The 15,012-nt window shown below is 36.4% G+C and overlaps 1 protein-coding gene across 4 annotated transcripts in view; it reads left to right on the top strand.

Annotated features, from left to right (window-relative positions):
• PCGF3 (polycomb group ring finger 3) overlaps positions 1-12,423 on the top strand; it is a 55,596-nt gene extending 43,173 nt beyond the window's left edge. For all 4 annotated transcript variants that reach the window (XM_031063199.1, XM_031063200.1, XM_014310118.2 and 1 more), the window contains 5 exons: positions 610-720; positions 1,221-1,309; positions 2,921-3,058; positions 5,249-5,329; positions 6,656-12,423. In XM_031063199.1, the coding sequence (XP_030919059.1) occupies positions 610-720; positions 1,221-1,309; positions 2,921-3,058; positions 5,249-5,329; positions 6,656-6,703 (467 nt within the window). In that variant the 3' untranslated portion in view covers positions 6,704-12,423. The remainder of the gene's footprint in view (positions 1-609; positions 721-1,220; positions 1,310-2,920; positions 3,059-5,248; positions 5,330-6,655) is intronic.
• Positions 12,424-15,012: the final 2,589 nt, after the last annotated feature.

Genomic DNA, 15,012 nt, shown 5'->3' with positions numbered 1-15,012 from the left:
TTAAAATGCTTTTAGTTTCTGCTATTTTTCAGAGATCTTTTTTGTTAGAGAACTTTCAATTACTGTTTTCATAATCCTCTTTGACGCTAGATCTGTTGAACTAAAGAAATACTTTATAAATATTGCTCAGTGGTTTTTTTTTGGTCTTAATCTATGTTAAAGTTTTCATTTAAATAGAGTGTTTTAATCTATTGAAGCTGCTTTTCCAAATTGGCATTTCCAAATGTCAGTGTGATTAAATAGATACTTTAAAAATTATTTCTGGGATATTGAAAACCATAACTACGAATAAAAATTCAAAACCAATGTTTTGACTGAAATATAGTCATATTCAAAATGGGGGATATTTAAAATTAGCTACAGTATTTTAAATTCCATCTCATTCTAGCAGTAATAGTATAGTAGTAACTCTACAGATAACTTTATGCTTTTCTAATTCTGAAAAATAAGATTAGGCATAACTTGATGCAATAGGAGAGATAGAAGACAGGAAATAATGACACTACCGCCACTTGTTTGCAATCCTATAGTGGGAAGGGATTTGGAATAACTTCATAAATATTGCATTAGAACTTTATTACAGGAATTAATATTTGCAATTTTAAACAGCGGAAATGAAAAAACAAAGGGAGTTTTATCACAAACTGGGCATGGAAGTTCCAGGGGATATCAAAGGGGAGACGTGTTCTACAAAACAGCACCTAGATTCTCATCGAAATGGTAAATAGTCCTTTATTTATTCTGTCTTTGGTGGGTGACATATAGTAAATTGATGAACAGATCTGTTGGAAGTATGTGCCCAGGGGGTATATTACAATCATTGTTTCATAACAGCAAGGAATAGAGTCAGCATAGGATTATTGCCTTGTTCCTTATTTCTGCACAGAATTTTTTGTTTTAGCTGTTAATACCATGTTGCTTGTGGCAAAGTTGGTCTCCACAGTAGTGCCTACATGGGGACTGTGAAATTACCCAGCTTCTGGGCCGCTAGCAGCTGAACTCCATAGGTGTTCTCCTCTTTCATGTCACGGGCTGTTGGCTGGAAGTGTTGCTTGAGCCAGTAAGCACAATTTGGGAATAGCAAAGCTTATTCTGTTCTGCAGTCCTGAAACTTGCTGTTTTAATTGTATTAGTGCTATAAGATGCTGCTGAGTATATGTGGAGTTTATATATGATAATAATATATATGTATGCCATATATCTGGGTTTTTTTATCTAAGGTGAAACTAAAGCAGATGAAAATATAAATAAAGAAACTTCAGAAGAAAAACAGGAAGAAGATAATGACTACCACCGAAGTGATGAACAGGTGGGCTCATAGGGCATGCTCTAGTTTTATCTTGTGTTTTAGCTGTTGTGGCTTGGTAAGGTAACTTTGATAATCTAACAGAGAAGAAAGTAAGTTTATTTCAAGCTACTTCTTCTGTTCTCTGATACAAACACGATGCAGTTTGGGCAATGCTTTTTTGTAAGCATGAGGTTTTACCTTTGGGTTTTGGCAGGAATGGAGAATACATTCAAATCTTCCTGCAAATATCTTTATAGTTTTGACTGTTTATGAGTCTTCAAAGTTTGCTGTCAAAACAAATTAATGTAATTTTCTGCTTTCTACAGGAGTGTACCCCAGTGTTAGTTACCATCATACATTAAGCTGAATGTGTATTGGTAATTATGAATTAAACCTCTGGCACTGTTAACACATTCAGTGCAGGTAGCTCAGAGTGCAGTTGCAATGAGAGCTGCAGGCTGAGCTCTGGATGGGAGCCCAAGGCAAGAGGCCATGAACTGCCAACCCTTGGCACAGGAAGGGGCACAGGGACCTGTGGCACCAGCCTGGGGACTGGACACTGAGACACAGAAGCAGCTGAGACCCCCAGACTTTGGTGCTGTGAGGGTATGAAAGCCCAGGGGTTCCTTTGTTCTGGGCCCCTTCTCAGAGGCACCAGCTGGAGCTGTTGTTATTTAGTTACTGCACCACGATTAAGCTGTTTGAAAGACTTGGATGTCTGAGACTCTGCTATGGGGTTGAGCTGGTAAGGAATCCTGGTCTGAATGTGAGTGTGAGGGGTGTAGCTGTGAAGGGGCTTTATTCCCAGCTTAGGTGGTGCGAATGTGACTGCCAGAGTGATTCCTGGATGGGCAGACAGGTTTCCTTAACAGCACTCTTACTAACTTATTACATATTTTGTTTTCAACCTTTAATACTAATACAGTATTAGCCCTGTATCATAAAAATATCATATCAGGGAATCCCACTCTTAAGTTTAGACCACAAAGCATGTTTGAAGGTGAAACTTCCCTTTGGTATAAACAAGCCATGTCTTTTATGTTTTCTGGTTATGCAAGTCCAGAGTAACTTTAGCTTGGGTTAATTTTCTTCCCAGTTGCCATGTAAGGGATTGTACTTGTTACTAGATCCTCCTAGTGCAATACAAGCATACCATTACAAAGAGTTTAGACTTTAATGAATAGCTGGATGGGAGAAAAAGTGAGAATTTGAAATATTTGTCATATCATTTGTATTCATTCTTTTTAAACATGTTAAAATTAAGCTAGATCAGCAGTTGCATTGACAACAAGAAATTATGTTAGAAGCAATCATTAAGAATTGACCATGGTTTTCTTACTGTTTTCTTGCTGTAGCTTTTAACATATGGCCCTCTTAAGCTATTGACAACCTATGAATTTGGACTGAAGCAGCCTTGTTCCGACATCAAAAATTACTACTTGAACATATTTGTCTTTTTATTTACCACTCAGCTTATGAAATCTTAGAAAATGCGGTTTTCTTAATAGGTGTTTCAGTTTAAAGAGCACTAGTACTGTACTTTACTGTACTGGATTAATAAAAATTGCATGTGGAATACATAAGACTGCAGAAAATTGTTGCAGCCAACAACTTTTTGCCTTTTTCCTGAAGGTAAGCATCTGCTTGGAGTGCAATAGCAGCAAACTGCGTGGATTGAAACGAAAATGGATTCGTTGCTCTGCACAAGCAACAGTCTTGCATCTAAAGAAGTTCATTGCCAAAAAACTCAACCTTTCTTCTTTTAATGAGGTAATATTTTAATTTTTAAAAATAAGTCTACAGATACAAAAACTTGAAAGGGGTGGGTTTGTTCCTTTGCAAAAGGATGTCTTTTATTTTGATTTTCTTTTCAGAAAACAGAAGCGTACACTGCTTCTTGAATTATATGTTATATAGCAATTTTCTTGTCCTTTCTTGGGTCTGTACAGGACTTTCCACTTAGTTTGCAGTGCATCTTTTCATGTGCATTTATAAATAGTTGAGCAAAAAGGCTTGGTTATGTGCTTCCACATGTGTTTAAATGGACTCTGGCAAGATTATTTGTTTGATATATTGTAGTTGAGTTTATCTCCAACATTTTAGGAAGTCTGCACTCTACAGGGGCCAGACAGAAACACTTCAACAGTGAAGCCCCATTGAAGAGAAAGCACCACAAATATCTTGTTCTTTTCTGTGCTCTTAGTGAAGCTCAATCTGAAGTTGCTGCCTACCATAACCAGTGTTATCACATGCCTACTTTTCCCTATCTTTACAGGATATCATGAGAAGAATTTAAGTTGAAAGGTACAGAAAGAAAGGCAATACTTTGATCTTCTCCTAGACTAGATTCGAAAATTAAAAGTGGCAAACTATGAATGCAGCCCCTATTTATCACCTACCACAACCAGTGTTATCACATGCCTACTTTTCCCTATCTTTACAGGGTATCATGAGAAGAATTTAAGTTGAAAGGTACAGAAAGAAAGGCAATACTTTGAACTTCTCCTAGACTAGATTTGAAAATTAAAAGTGGCAAACTATGAATGCAGCCCCTATTTATCACTTGGCTGGATCTTGGTAACAGTTTCTGGACATCTCAGCTGACTCTCAGCTTGACATCTCTCAAATCCGTATTATGACACGGATTCACTGAATTTCATTAAGACATTTCATACAAATCAAATAATCTGCTTTCCAGCCCAGTGTGTCAACACCTTGCTGCTCGATTTTGTCAACAGCACCTCTCCAATTTGCATCTCTATCACTTTTCCTCCATAGCTTCTGTACACTTCAGACTAACACTCTCTCTCTGTTATGGTTCAAGTATATCCCCAAACTCTGCCAGTCTTCCTGAAACAAAACCATGTATCCTGTCTTGTTCTCAGCTGGCTCAGAGGTGGTTGACTCCTGGCTTTAGCCCAGCAGCTACGTAGCTACAAGGATACAAGGATTGTTCAAAAGGGGTTTTTTTAATATATTCTTTTGGTATATGCATGTGTAAGCCCTCCAATGCAGTGTGCCAAGATGTGACTTAAGAATCTACTTGGTTTCTACTGGAAGAAAAACTTTTCTGGAGTACTGTTTATTTTTTTGTTATCCCTTTCTGCCTTCTTAAAAAATACATAAATGGTCATGTAATCATTGTACTAGTACTAAGTCATATAGAAGTAGAATTTGAGCACGTGGTTACTTGGTTGCTTGATACAGACTATTTCAGGTTTGAGTTACTGCTATGTAAGTGGACTGCATGCACATTCGAGCCTTCCTGGGCTATGGGGTAAAACATTGTAACATAAGCCACCTTGGTGGAACTTGTTGTTTTCATACATGTTCCCTGGTTTTAGTTCATGTTCAGATATTGTAGTTCAGCTGACTAGTAGTCATATGATCCTCATACTTTTATGTTGAGATCCTCCCTATTTCTAATATCAAGATTTTTAAAAATAGAGATAGAAAACAAAAAATACCTGTTAAGTATCTGTAAAACCCCTATAAGTATAGCATGTAAGTATATGGCAGACAGTGTTTTTAAAAAAAAAAAACCTCTGTCCTTGTAACAATGCCACCTGACTGGTGTTAGGTAAAAAAAAATTTATAGTATGCTGAATAACACCTCTCTTTGAGATTTCTGTCCACTTGTTTATGTATTCAAGCTTTTTAGAAGCATGTAAAGCTTTCAGGAAAGGACCTTAGTACTGCTTGGGAAGATAAATCAAACATTAAATCCATATCATACTATATTTCTTAGGCAGGCATTGACATGGTCTTTCAGTACTTTATGTTGAGAGCAGATTTTACCTTTACTTTCCTGGTATGATTTTTGTCTGCAGGGCAACTTCAGGATTACCAGTTCCAGTGTCTTCAGAGAAAAAAAGTCTTGTCAAATGTATAGTAATATGTGAAATATATTGTTTGGTGCATTGGGTCCCAATGAATTAACTGTCACCATTATTTTGTCAGCTGGACATATTATGCAATGAAGAGATTCTTGGCAAGGACCATACGCTGAAGTTTGTAGTTGTTACTAGATGGAGATTTAAGGTATGACATAATGATTCAATGTAAATCATGAAATGGCCAAACAAAATGTTTATAAAATAGTGATAATTTGGAACTGTACTGCAGTATAGCATAGAAGGTACTTTCTTGTAAATATCTAGTACAATATTCTTAGACACCAAGTATTTATTTGTTTCCACTAAATGAAGGAAAGGAGAATTAAATATTCATTGGAAGAGAAAAGGGAACACTGTATTAGTTGTCAAATTGTTATCAAGTCTGTCAGAGGAAGTAGAAGCTGCAAAAAGTATTATTTTTAACCCCTTCAGGCAGTAAGAATGCGTAGCAAAACAGAACAATTAGGAGGGAAGTCAGTATATGTACACACAGAGTTATTGGAACAAGAAGTTTGTATTTGTAATGCAAAAGCAACACATTCTGAGCATACAGTGTACCCTAAGGTGAAATAACTTGATGGCTTTGGATGCATATCTAGAAGAGGTCCATGTGGGAGTTGAGAAGCATTTTTCTGTCTTGGAGTTACAAAATAATTGACCTGTGTAAGAGTCACAGGATAAAGTCAATGGTCAGTGTTAAAACTGCAGAGATGTCACAAGTGGAATCCTGCTGGAATCTGTTTCTTATGGTGTTTCTGAATGACCTGGAAATGGTCTTTACAGTTCTGAGTGACAGGTGATTAACAAACACCTGAAGTTGAATATAGGTATAGATAAAAGGATACAATGCAAACATTAGGGTTTTGTGGTGTAGCAGAGAGAACCAAACAGGAGCATCAAATTGATGTGCATCTATACAGTCTACTCTTCACCTGTGAGAGATCTGTGTTATTGTGAGTCATGTGGAAAGCAGAACTGTAAACTGCCCTCCCAAGTGAAAGAAGTGGTGGATGTAAAATGGAACTGAGACACAGAAGGTCCAGAACAAACAAGCTGAAGTAATTGTTTTTATGAGACACAGAAAGTCCATGGTGCAGGATGTTGTGGTTGTAAAAGTTTGCCTATTCATAAAAAAAAATCAACTGATGCTTTCACAGAAGAGGAATAAAGTGAGAGCTATTATATGTGAAGTACCACATACTCTAATTTCTGCTTTCTGGACGTCCCTTACTTCAGAGGGTTTTCCAAGATAAACAAATCTGCTTCCTGAAATAAAGGGGAAAGGGTTCTTTATCACTTGTTTGAGCCCCACAGATGATGTTGCACCTTGTCTTTGTCTTGGTGAATTTTTGACAGATCAGATAGCTGCTCTTGTCTTTAATTGAAGCTTTAGTTTATGACACAGAAGTTTTTCCTACTGAACAGATTAGTTCTGGATTTGTTTCTTAACATTGGTATTTCTGTCTTGCAGAAAGCACCTCTACTGCTACATTATAGACCCAAAATGGACTTGCTGTAAGGGAACTTAAGTGTCCTTCTGGACAGAGCTTTTTGCAGAGACTATCATCTGGCACCTTCTTAGTGCATCACTAATCACATGACACAAACCAGCTGAATAATTTTGGAAGACTGGAGGGCTTTCATAGTGGGCTGTCCTGAATATTTCTTCTAGGGATGTGTTACCTAGACTTCTGGGCAGACAATATTTATACTTTTTTTGTATGGAAGAAAGAAGTTTCAACTCAGCAAGACACTACCAGCATTAAGTTTACAGATACTGAAAACACTTCACAGTTCCATGTAGCTCAGCCTGATTTGTCTCTTACAGTTACACACAGAAAACAAGTTTGAGTGTTGTGGGGTGATATAAATATGTTGCTTTTGACACCAAGTTGCTTTAGTTACTTCTTGCATTCTAAATCTTTAAAAACTATATTTTTGCAAAGTGTTATTGTCTTATATAGTGTGCCTGATTGCATTGGCTTTATTCAAGTTATTCTGTAGAGCATTGAACATACCTGATAATACAGTGACTGGTGATAATTTATTATGCTGCATTGAAAACTTAAGAAAATCTGGGAAACCAGTAAATTTGTCATTTTTGCCCAGTTATTGCTCTCCCTCACCTTGTGTTTTAATAAAGTTTTGATACTTCTGTATACGTGTTAATTTGGTAAGACTAATAGAAATAAGTTCAGTTGATTTTAATGTGCTGTGATATATATTTTGCTATGGTATAAATTGCACCACATAATGACAAATACTCACAAGTGCTAGATTTGTGAATTTCTTAAAAAATAAACATTTCTTATGTATTTGTGGCTTGCAGAAATCAGTTTTTAATTTAGAGAGAATTTGCTATCACTAGCCATTGAAACAGTGGCTCTTGGACAACTGTGAGAGTATTGCAGATTTTTCACTTCACTGATTAAAACTTACAGGCAGCTTTAAATTTCTTTAGCTGTTTTCTTATGAAACCATAGTGATAATGGGACCCCAGAAAATGCTAAAGATAGATTCTGAAAATGTTAGGCTTTGTGTTTTCTCAGATCACTGCACCTGCATAAGCAGTATGATAAATGATATAATTGTTAGATGTGATGATTGTTTATAATTAAATATAATTATTATATAATCATAGGAAGAATCATGAGAAACTATGTTGGAAACTTAAGGGGCTATGCTTAGCTAAAAATCTGTGTATACAATAGAACAATATAAGTTTAATAATTAACATGGAAGTTATATAACGATAGAATATAAAAACCCATTCCTCTCGAATGTATGGCGGAATCAGATCTGAGGTGAAAAGCACTCCTGATTCTCAGAGCTCTTAATAAAAGCACCTACATCTAATTGCCTATGTGATTATATGTTTTCGAACGCTAACAATAGCATTTTCTGTACTGCAATTCCAGACTTATATGGGGTGGGGAGGAAGGGGGAGTCAAGACAAGATTATTTTAGCACCTTTTGGCCTTAACTAGTAATTTTGCTTGCATCAGCCTTAATGGATGCAAGGTAATACACATTCATGTATGTATGGGTACATACATCTATATACACATATAAGTATATATGTTATAGAAAGCACCCTCAATGGCACTTAGCAGGGCTCACTGCACTTTTTGTAAGGTTTTTGCAAATAATTGGCTTTTTAAAAAACTGTGGTTGAAAGTGATTTCTGCAAGCTATATCCACTATGTATCATCCATAGTACAATTGTGAGAACATTTGTCTGGCACAGGTGTGAAGTCACTGAAAACGGTGTATGCCCTACTATAGCCAGCTGGAAATAGTTAACCTAATTTTTGGAAGAGTTTTCCTGTCAGCTGAAAATGTTAGTCGCTATTCCTATTATTAAACCCTGTTATTTTTTGATAAATTGTCTTTTGATAAGAAGCCCTGCTTCCTGTTGCTGTGCTCCTTTGCTTCTTCTGCTAGAAGGCATTACTTAGTAACCGGAAGCTGATACTGCAAGAGATTTATCTAAGCATTTTAAATATTCTTCCTCTTGAGTTTTCAAAGTGCTACATTCCTCAGCACATTTCCCTTAATTTCCCTCTCTGGAGTCTTCAGTTCTCCTTTCCCAGCTCTGCTGCTGCTTGTGCTTACCTTTGACAACAGGGCTCCTTATTTTGATTACAGTCACAGATGTGAGTAGGAAGGAAATGAAAAAGAAATTACGTGAGCAGAGAATGAAAGGGAGCCTCCTGAATTGTGGAGATGGAAAGGAGAGCCACACAAAGGCCAGAACATGCTGCTGTCCATGCAGGTGAAAGTGTTCAGATAGCTGCATTTGAATGTTTAGGTCACACAGAACTCCACATCTGGTTCTTGTGTAGTGTTTGTGCATGTCTGTGATTCATGCAATCAAATTTGGCTCTGATTTTGTCTTGCTGTTTGTGTATTTTCAGCTTTTCTTCTGTCTTTAGCATTACTTGATCTGGCAGAAAAGAACAAACAAGATCATATGTCTACCATTTTTAAAACGTTCCATGAAAGCAGTCAATGCAGGTGGTATGGATGTGTACACAAGCTGACATACTGGGCCTCTCTGGAGCTGTTTCTTACATGATTGTTACTGTTCTAGTGTGAATAGGAGGCTGGCTTTGCCACTGAGGCCCTGAGAATGTGAACAGGATTGTACGGATCCCAGCTGTTTGCACTCAGAGTATACACACAGTGGCTGTACCTGATGTAGACATTAAACTAAAGCTGCCAGACAGCATTCTGATTAACCACCTTAATCACAATATATATATATATATTTATATATATATATACACACAAACAAAAATATATATATACATATACACATATAAATGAGATCTGTCTACCTCAAGTGTGTGTACTGCAGGAAACTTTTGTATGACTAGATATTGATGCAGTGCTGTTAAAGTACATTGGGATTTCATTTCTTCCTTGTGTACTTGAGCAACTGAGAAATTAATTACAAACAGGCAAATTCAGAAGCCTTTCAAATCTGTCTCTTGCTGTAACAACTTACAACAGAAAACTTATAACTTCCTAATCATCTTTAAAATCACTTGAATTTGTTATGGTGCTATCAGTATATAGAAAATTCTGTTTATATGGATACATAAATTCAAGCCAGTATTAATACCTATAGCTGGGGTTTTTGCTTGTAATTGTGTGTAACTGCTTTTGCAATGTGTTTAATCTGATAAAACTGCACCATTAAAAAAAAAAAAAACAAAAAACAAAAAAACCAAAACAACAAAAAAAAACCAAACAAAGAAAACCAAACAAAAAACCCCCAAACCAACAAAAAAAACTCCAGAGCTACTCAGTTGTTTTTCTAAATCACATGTGATAACATCTTCACTTCAAAAATTGCCCTCAGGAGTGGTGTGACTCTGTCTGTACCATATGTTAGTCTCACTAAAAGACTACACTGTAGAGCAAGGTCTTCTTTGGGTCTGAGCCTTGTTTAATTTCTGTGACACTTAAGAGACAATTTATATCAAGCTTATATTGGGTAAAGTAACCCTGATACTGTTGAAAGTTGAACTAAAATTTGGACACGGCCATACATATTTCTTAGTCCTGATGAGATCATGGTAGGTGATTTTGGCTTTTGTGAAGATGCCATTACTGTGAAGTAGTTTTTGTAATTTCTTACGCTGGTAAATAGTTGCAGTAAGGAAGTATCTTGTTGCATTATCCTCAGCAGCAGTGAGACTGATGAATCACCTGGGCTTAGAGTCTCATTAAGTATACTTTCATTAAAAATAAAGAATTCAGATAGAATATATAATATTGAATTTAAATAAGATTGGGGGTTTAAATTTTAACTTTATAAAATTATTTATTCTATTTTAAGCCTTCTGTCTTATTTTACCATCCAAGTATGTTTGGTTTTAGTGGTCCAGCTTTATTTACGGGCATATAAATTGAAATTGTAAGATGTTTTTACAAGCTTCTTCCTTTTACATTGAGTTTGAGTAGCTTTCATCTGTATGTTTTTGTTTTGTATGGATAAAGAGCATTACTTATGCTTTTGTGCAATAGGTTTGAAACATGCATTTATTAGGCTTATGTTTAAATTGTAAATGTAGCATCTACTTACCATTATGTTTAAAAGGAATGTAGATGGCTTTTCACACTTGTTCAAATGGAGTTTTATTTGGGGCTGTTATTTGGGGGTGGACGTGTGTGTTTTATGCTTTGTTCCATTTTTTATTTTATGAGTGAAATGGGGGATTTAAAATTTCTGTAAGTACAAGAACGATCTGTCAGCAATATTTTAAAATAAACGATCTTGCAAGAAACCTTAATGTGAATTGTGGAAGCAATTGACAAGACTTGCAGCCTATCTGAAAATGTTTTGTGCCATTGTTAGGTCTGGTATATTCGTGTACCATCACACCTGGGAATATTTTTTTCTATGGTTGTGCAATAGTATACACAACACTGTCACTCAGGAGATATGGGACCGTAAAAAATATCAGACTACAGTTATGATGGTGCTATTTTTTCCAGTAGGCTATGAGCCTTTGAAAGCTTATCTGGCTCTTATTGTCTTTATAACAACACAGTCCTAGGGGATATACAGATTTTTTTTTTTCTACTAGATGATAAATATAACTTGCTGTTTTACAGCATTCTGCATATTACATTGAGATAAAAATAATAGGAAAAAGCCAACCAGTCTGTACATCAGTGAGATGAATCTTAGGTACACATTTTGTACAGAAGGTTTACTGAACTGAAAAATCAAGTTTCCGCTTTTCCTCAGGTAATCACTTCAGTTTGGATGTTTCACTGAAAACATTAATGCAACTTTAGTTAGTCTGCCTAAAGTTGGTAACAAAAATTGTTCCTCACACGAATCTCCCTACATAAGATACAATTAGATGTTACTTGGGTCTTGAGATCCATTTTTGAATAAAAAGTTGCAGAGAACAATACTAAAGAACATGGAACAATACTTCAATCTCTGCTCTCATCAAAACTTGCAGTCAGGACAAAAATTACCTAGGAACTTGGGTCTTGTGGCAAATCAACAGGTCATGTTTTACCTGTTTATTTATATACAAATTAAAGGTATGACTCTACTATTTGTTCCATATTTTATCCTACTTAAAGAGTTTTTTGGAAATCTTTTGAAGCCACAATGACCTGTCCATGTCCTGGTCGTAGGGTAGGAACTACATGTCCAATTCTATGAACATTTACATTGGTAACTTTAGTAATAACCTGGATGGTTCCACAGAAACCAGTGGGATCATTCATTCAAACAGAGGTATGGCTGAAGGAAGAAGTCCTGAGTTTTGAGTACTGATATTCCACTATTTTTGTTATTTCTGTTTGAAATGGAAAGTATTGGTTTGATGGACTCTTTAATTCAAGTGACTTATCTGGACAAAAGGAAAGTTTGTTCTTTCCTTCTGCAAACAGGATCATTTTGCAGTTAAGGGACAATTAGCCAGTGCAACCACTAAGCCTTTTATCCTCATATGTGGCATAATAAAGATTCTGGAACTGTCAAGAGTGTAAAACCATATTTTTGGCTTAGCTTCATTTAAAAGTTTACAATTTTTTATGCTTTGTGTTGCTGTGTAATTTCTGTACTACTGGTGGCTAGTTTTGTCTGAATAAGCCTTTTGGGGATTAATGCTTAATGTTTTGATTTTATGATAGTGAAGCTTGTATCCAGTGTTTTGCCAATGAATATTATATGCTTGTTAATAAAAGCACAGAAACTAACTGAAATGCTGTGAGGCTGAAAGTTTTTGTCCCATTCTCTTGAAGGAACATAAGGAGCTAGCAGTCATCATAGCACTGAATAAATGGAGTGTGACTGAAACAGAGGTGGTGTGGCATTGCATTGTCATAAAATCTGTCTTTTACTCAAAACAGAAGGATGGCTTAAAGTATTACTCCACTGGCAGTATGTCTGTGACAAGTGTGGGTCAAGTAACTACCAGATAGGTAATTAAACGGCTTCAGTCACTGAGAGGGAAAAGAGCATTATCCTGGTGTCTTTCTGTACCTGGATAAAAAGGTACTTTCCTGACCTGTATGTGTTCCTTTCAACCTTACCCCTTACAACCTTACCCTGGTTGAGATATTAACAATGCAAAACAGATGCTACAGTAGGTGAATTTCTTTCAGCACCTGCATTACATGTAATGCAGATATATAGCTTGTGAACTGCTCTACATGCTGAGTACCTTTCTTTATACTCTTGGCTTGTTAGGAACTGCCAGCAATTCCAGGCTCCTTTGAAGTCAGTTTTATTCATACACACATTTCTTATTTGCACTGATATTACCCATACACAGTTGTCCTAAGGCATTTGCCACTTACTATCTTCATTTAAATATCAGTATGAGGGACTAACTGCAGAAAAGTCCCTTTGCCTGTGTATAGTCACTTAAAATTGAATGAAAATTAGCACTAATTCAGCAAGTGTTACTCTTTGGAAGTCTTCGCGCCTTTATTATAAGTGGTTTTAATAATTACCTGAACTTTGTACTACTGGTTGTTTCCATCTAGCTGTGAAGTAACCAGTGATGGGCCTGGCTCCATCCCTTTCCTGAACACAGTGTTATTCTAATAAATACGGCGTTAAAATTTCTCCTGTTTGACTGAAATTCCCAAGCATCACAAAAAGAAATTGTGCTAACAGTTGTGTTTGCTAGCCCTGAAAGCATAAACCTGCCCTGCAGCCAGTAGGAGCTAACTACGTTTTTTTCCCCAGAAGAAATAACAATATGAAAAAGTTTTACTGGTATTTCTTACTTTATATGTAACTGATATTTTCTTATTTTGCTGATTGACTATTCTGCTATTAAAAAAAATCATTACTTTGAGTGCACTACCTCTTTTTGTGCAATAACTTCTTCCTTGGGATTAGAGCAGTCAGAGAAAAAAATCCATATCAAGTCAATATGTGCATTTAAGATAAATAAATTCAGCTGTTTAAACCCAGGTATAGCTGTAGTCACTCAGGATTCAATTGGTCACAACTCAAGTTAGGCTAATCCAGGGCTGCATATGAATAGAGGTATACTGCAGTGCAAATCCCTAGTACCTCCATAGTCCCTGCACATCTTTAATTTCCAACATAATCCTTGTTTAGCTGTTTATATTCCTGATTTTTTTAGGCTTTCTTTTGATTAGTTTTTCTGTGAGAAAGTCAAGCAATGATCTGGCATTAGTGGAAAAAGGTTTACAAGAGTAGTCTGAGAGATTCGACTACTAAAAGGAAGATGTGGTCCACATCTGTATGAATATGTCTAGTCTTTCACATGGCAATACACTTGCACTTGTTACTGTGTAGAGGTGTTTTACTGAAGGGCTTGAATTGGACATGTCTGTGCTTTGTGTGTTTTGTGTAATGACTGCATGTTGATGTGTCCATGATCTGTCCAACAAGAACAGAACAAAAATGAAAGCCACTGGCTTTAGTCCAAAGACTGATTGGGGGATTTCCATGAGGAGACGTTGCCATTAAAGCCTTGTTTATCGTTTCCTGCCCCTGTTTGGAGTTTGCAATTGTTTCTTCAAATACCTAAAGAAAGTGAAACTTCATTCTCTTAATTAATTCAACTCTCTCATTCAACTTAAATGAAAATTTTAAGGCTATTTGTTTATTTGTTTTCTCCTTTGATTCAAAGTTCACTGTCCCTTGCCTGAACCCTTATTCAAAAAGAGCACAAAGGCTTTGATTGTGGGTGCTCCAAGGCTGCACCATATGACAGTTTCCATTACTGTTGGGAACAGAACTGACTGCTGATGCAGCAAATAATGTCTCTACTTCTGCTATTTTCTACTGATTCTCAGCAGGGTGCAGAGCAGAAGTTCTGCTTTGGTGTATTTTGTAATCCAATGTATTGTCCAAATGCCTCTGCTTTCCCATTTAAGCAATACCTTTGTAACTAGCTGCAATGGATTGTATTAGCATTACTTGGATTATTGTTCAAATGCATTTTGCTGTTTTACAGAAGTGCCTGGAAAGAGAGTACACTAGTGAATTTGGACGTCAGGTTGAATGTATCTCTTAGGCTGCTCTCACGCCTCTGGAAAAGATTCCTTTCTCTGCTTTGTGTCAGTGTTACAGACTGCAGCTGCAACATCTGAGACTTGATGATTTCAACTGAAATGCTCAGCTTTGAGGGTCTCTCTGGATTTTACTGCAGCCATTGCAGTGGGCATTGCTTAAAAATGGTCAATGCTGATTTGAAGCACAGATGATGAGTTGTTTTCTGGATCCTCTGCCACTGGCACCTCAACAGATGCTCTGTGTTGTGACTCAAGAAAAAACAGGCTTCTTATTCTGATGTCCGTCTTCTCTTT

The sequence above is a fragment of the Geospiza fortis genome, unplaced genomic scaffold (genome assembly GCF_000277835.1).
Source record: "Geospiza fortis unplaced genomic scaffold, GeoFor_1.0 scaffold274, whole genome shotgun sequence".
Lineage (NCBI taxonomy): Eukaryota > Metazoa > Chordata > Aves > Passeriformes > Thraupidae > Geospiza > Geospiza fortis.
This window is presented reverse-complemented; position numbering and strand designations above follow the sequence as displayed.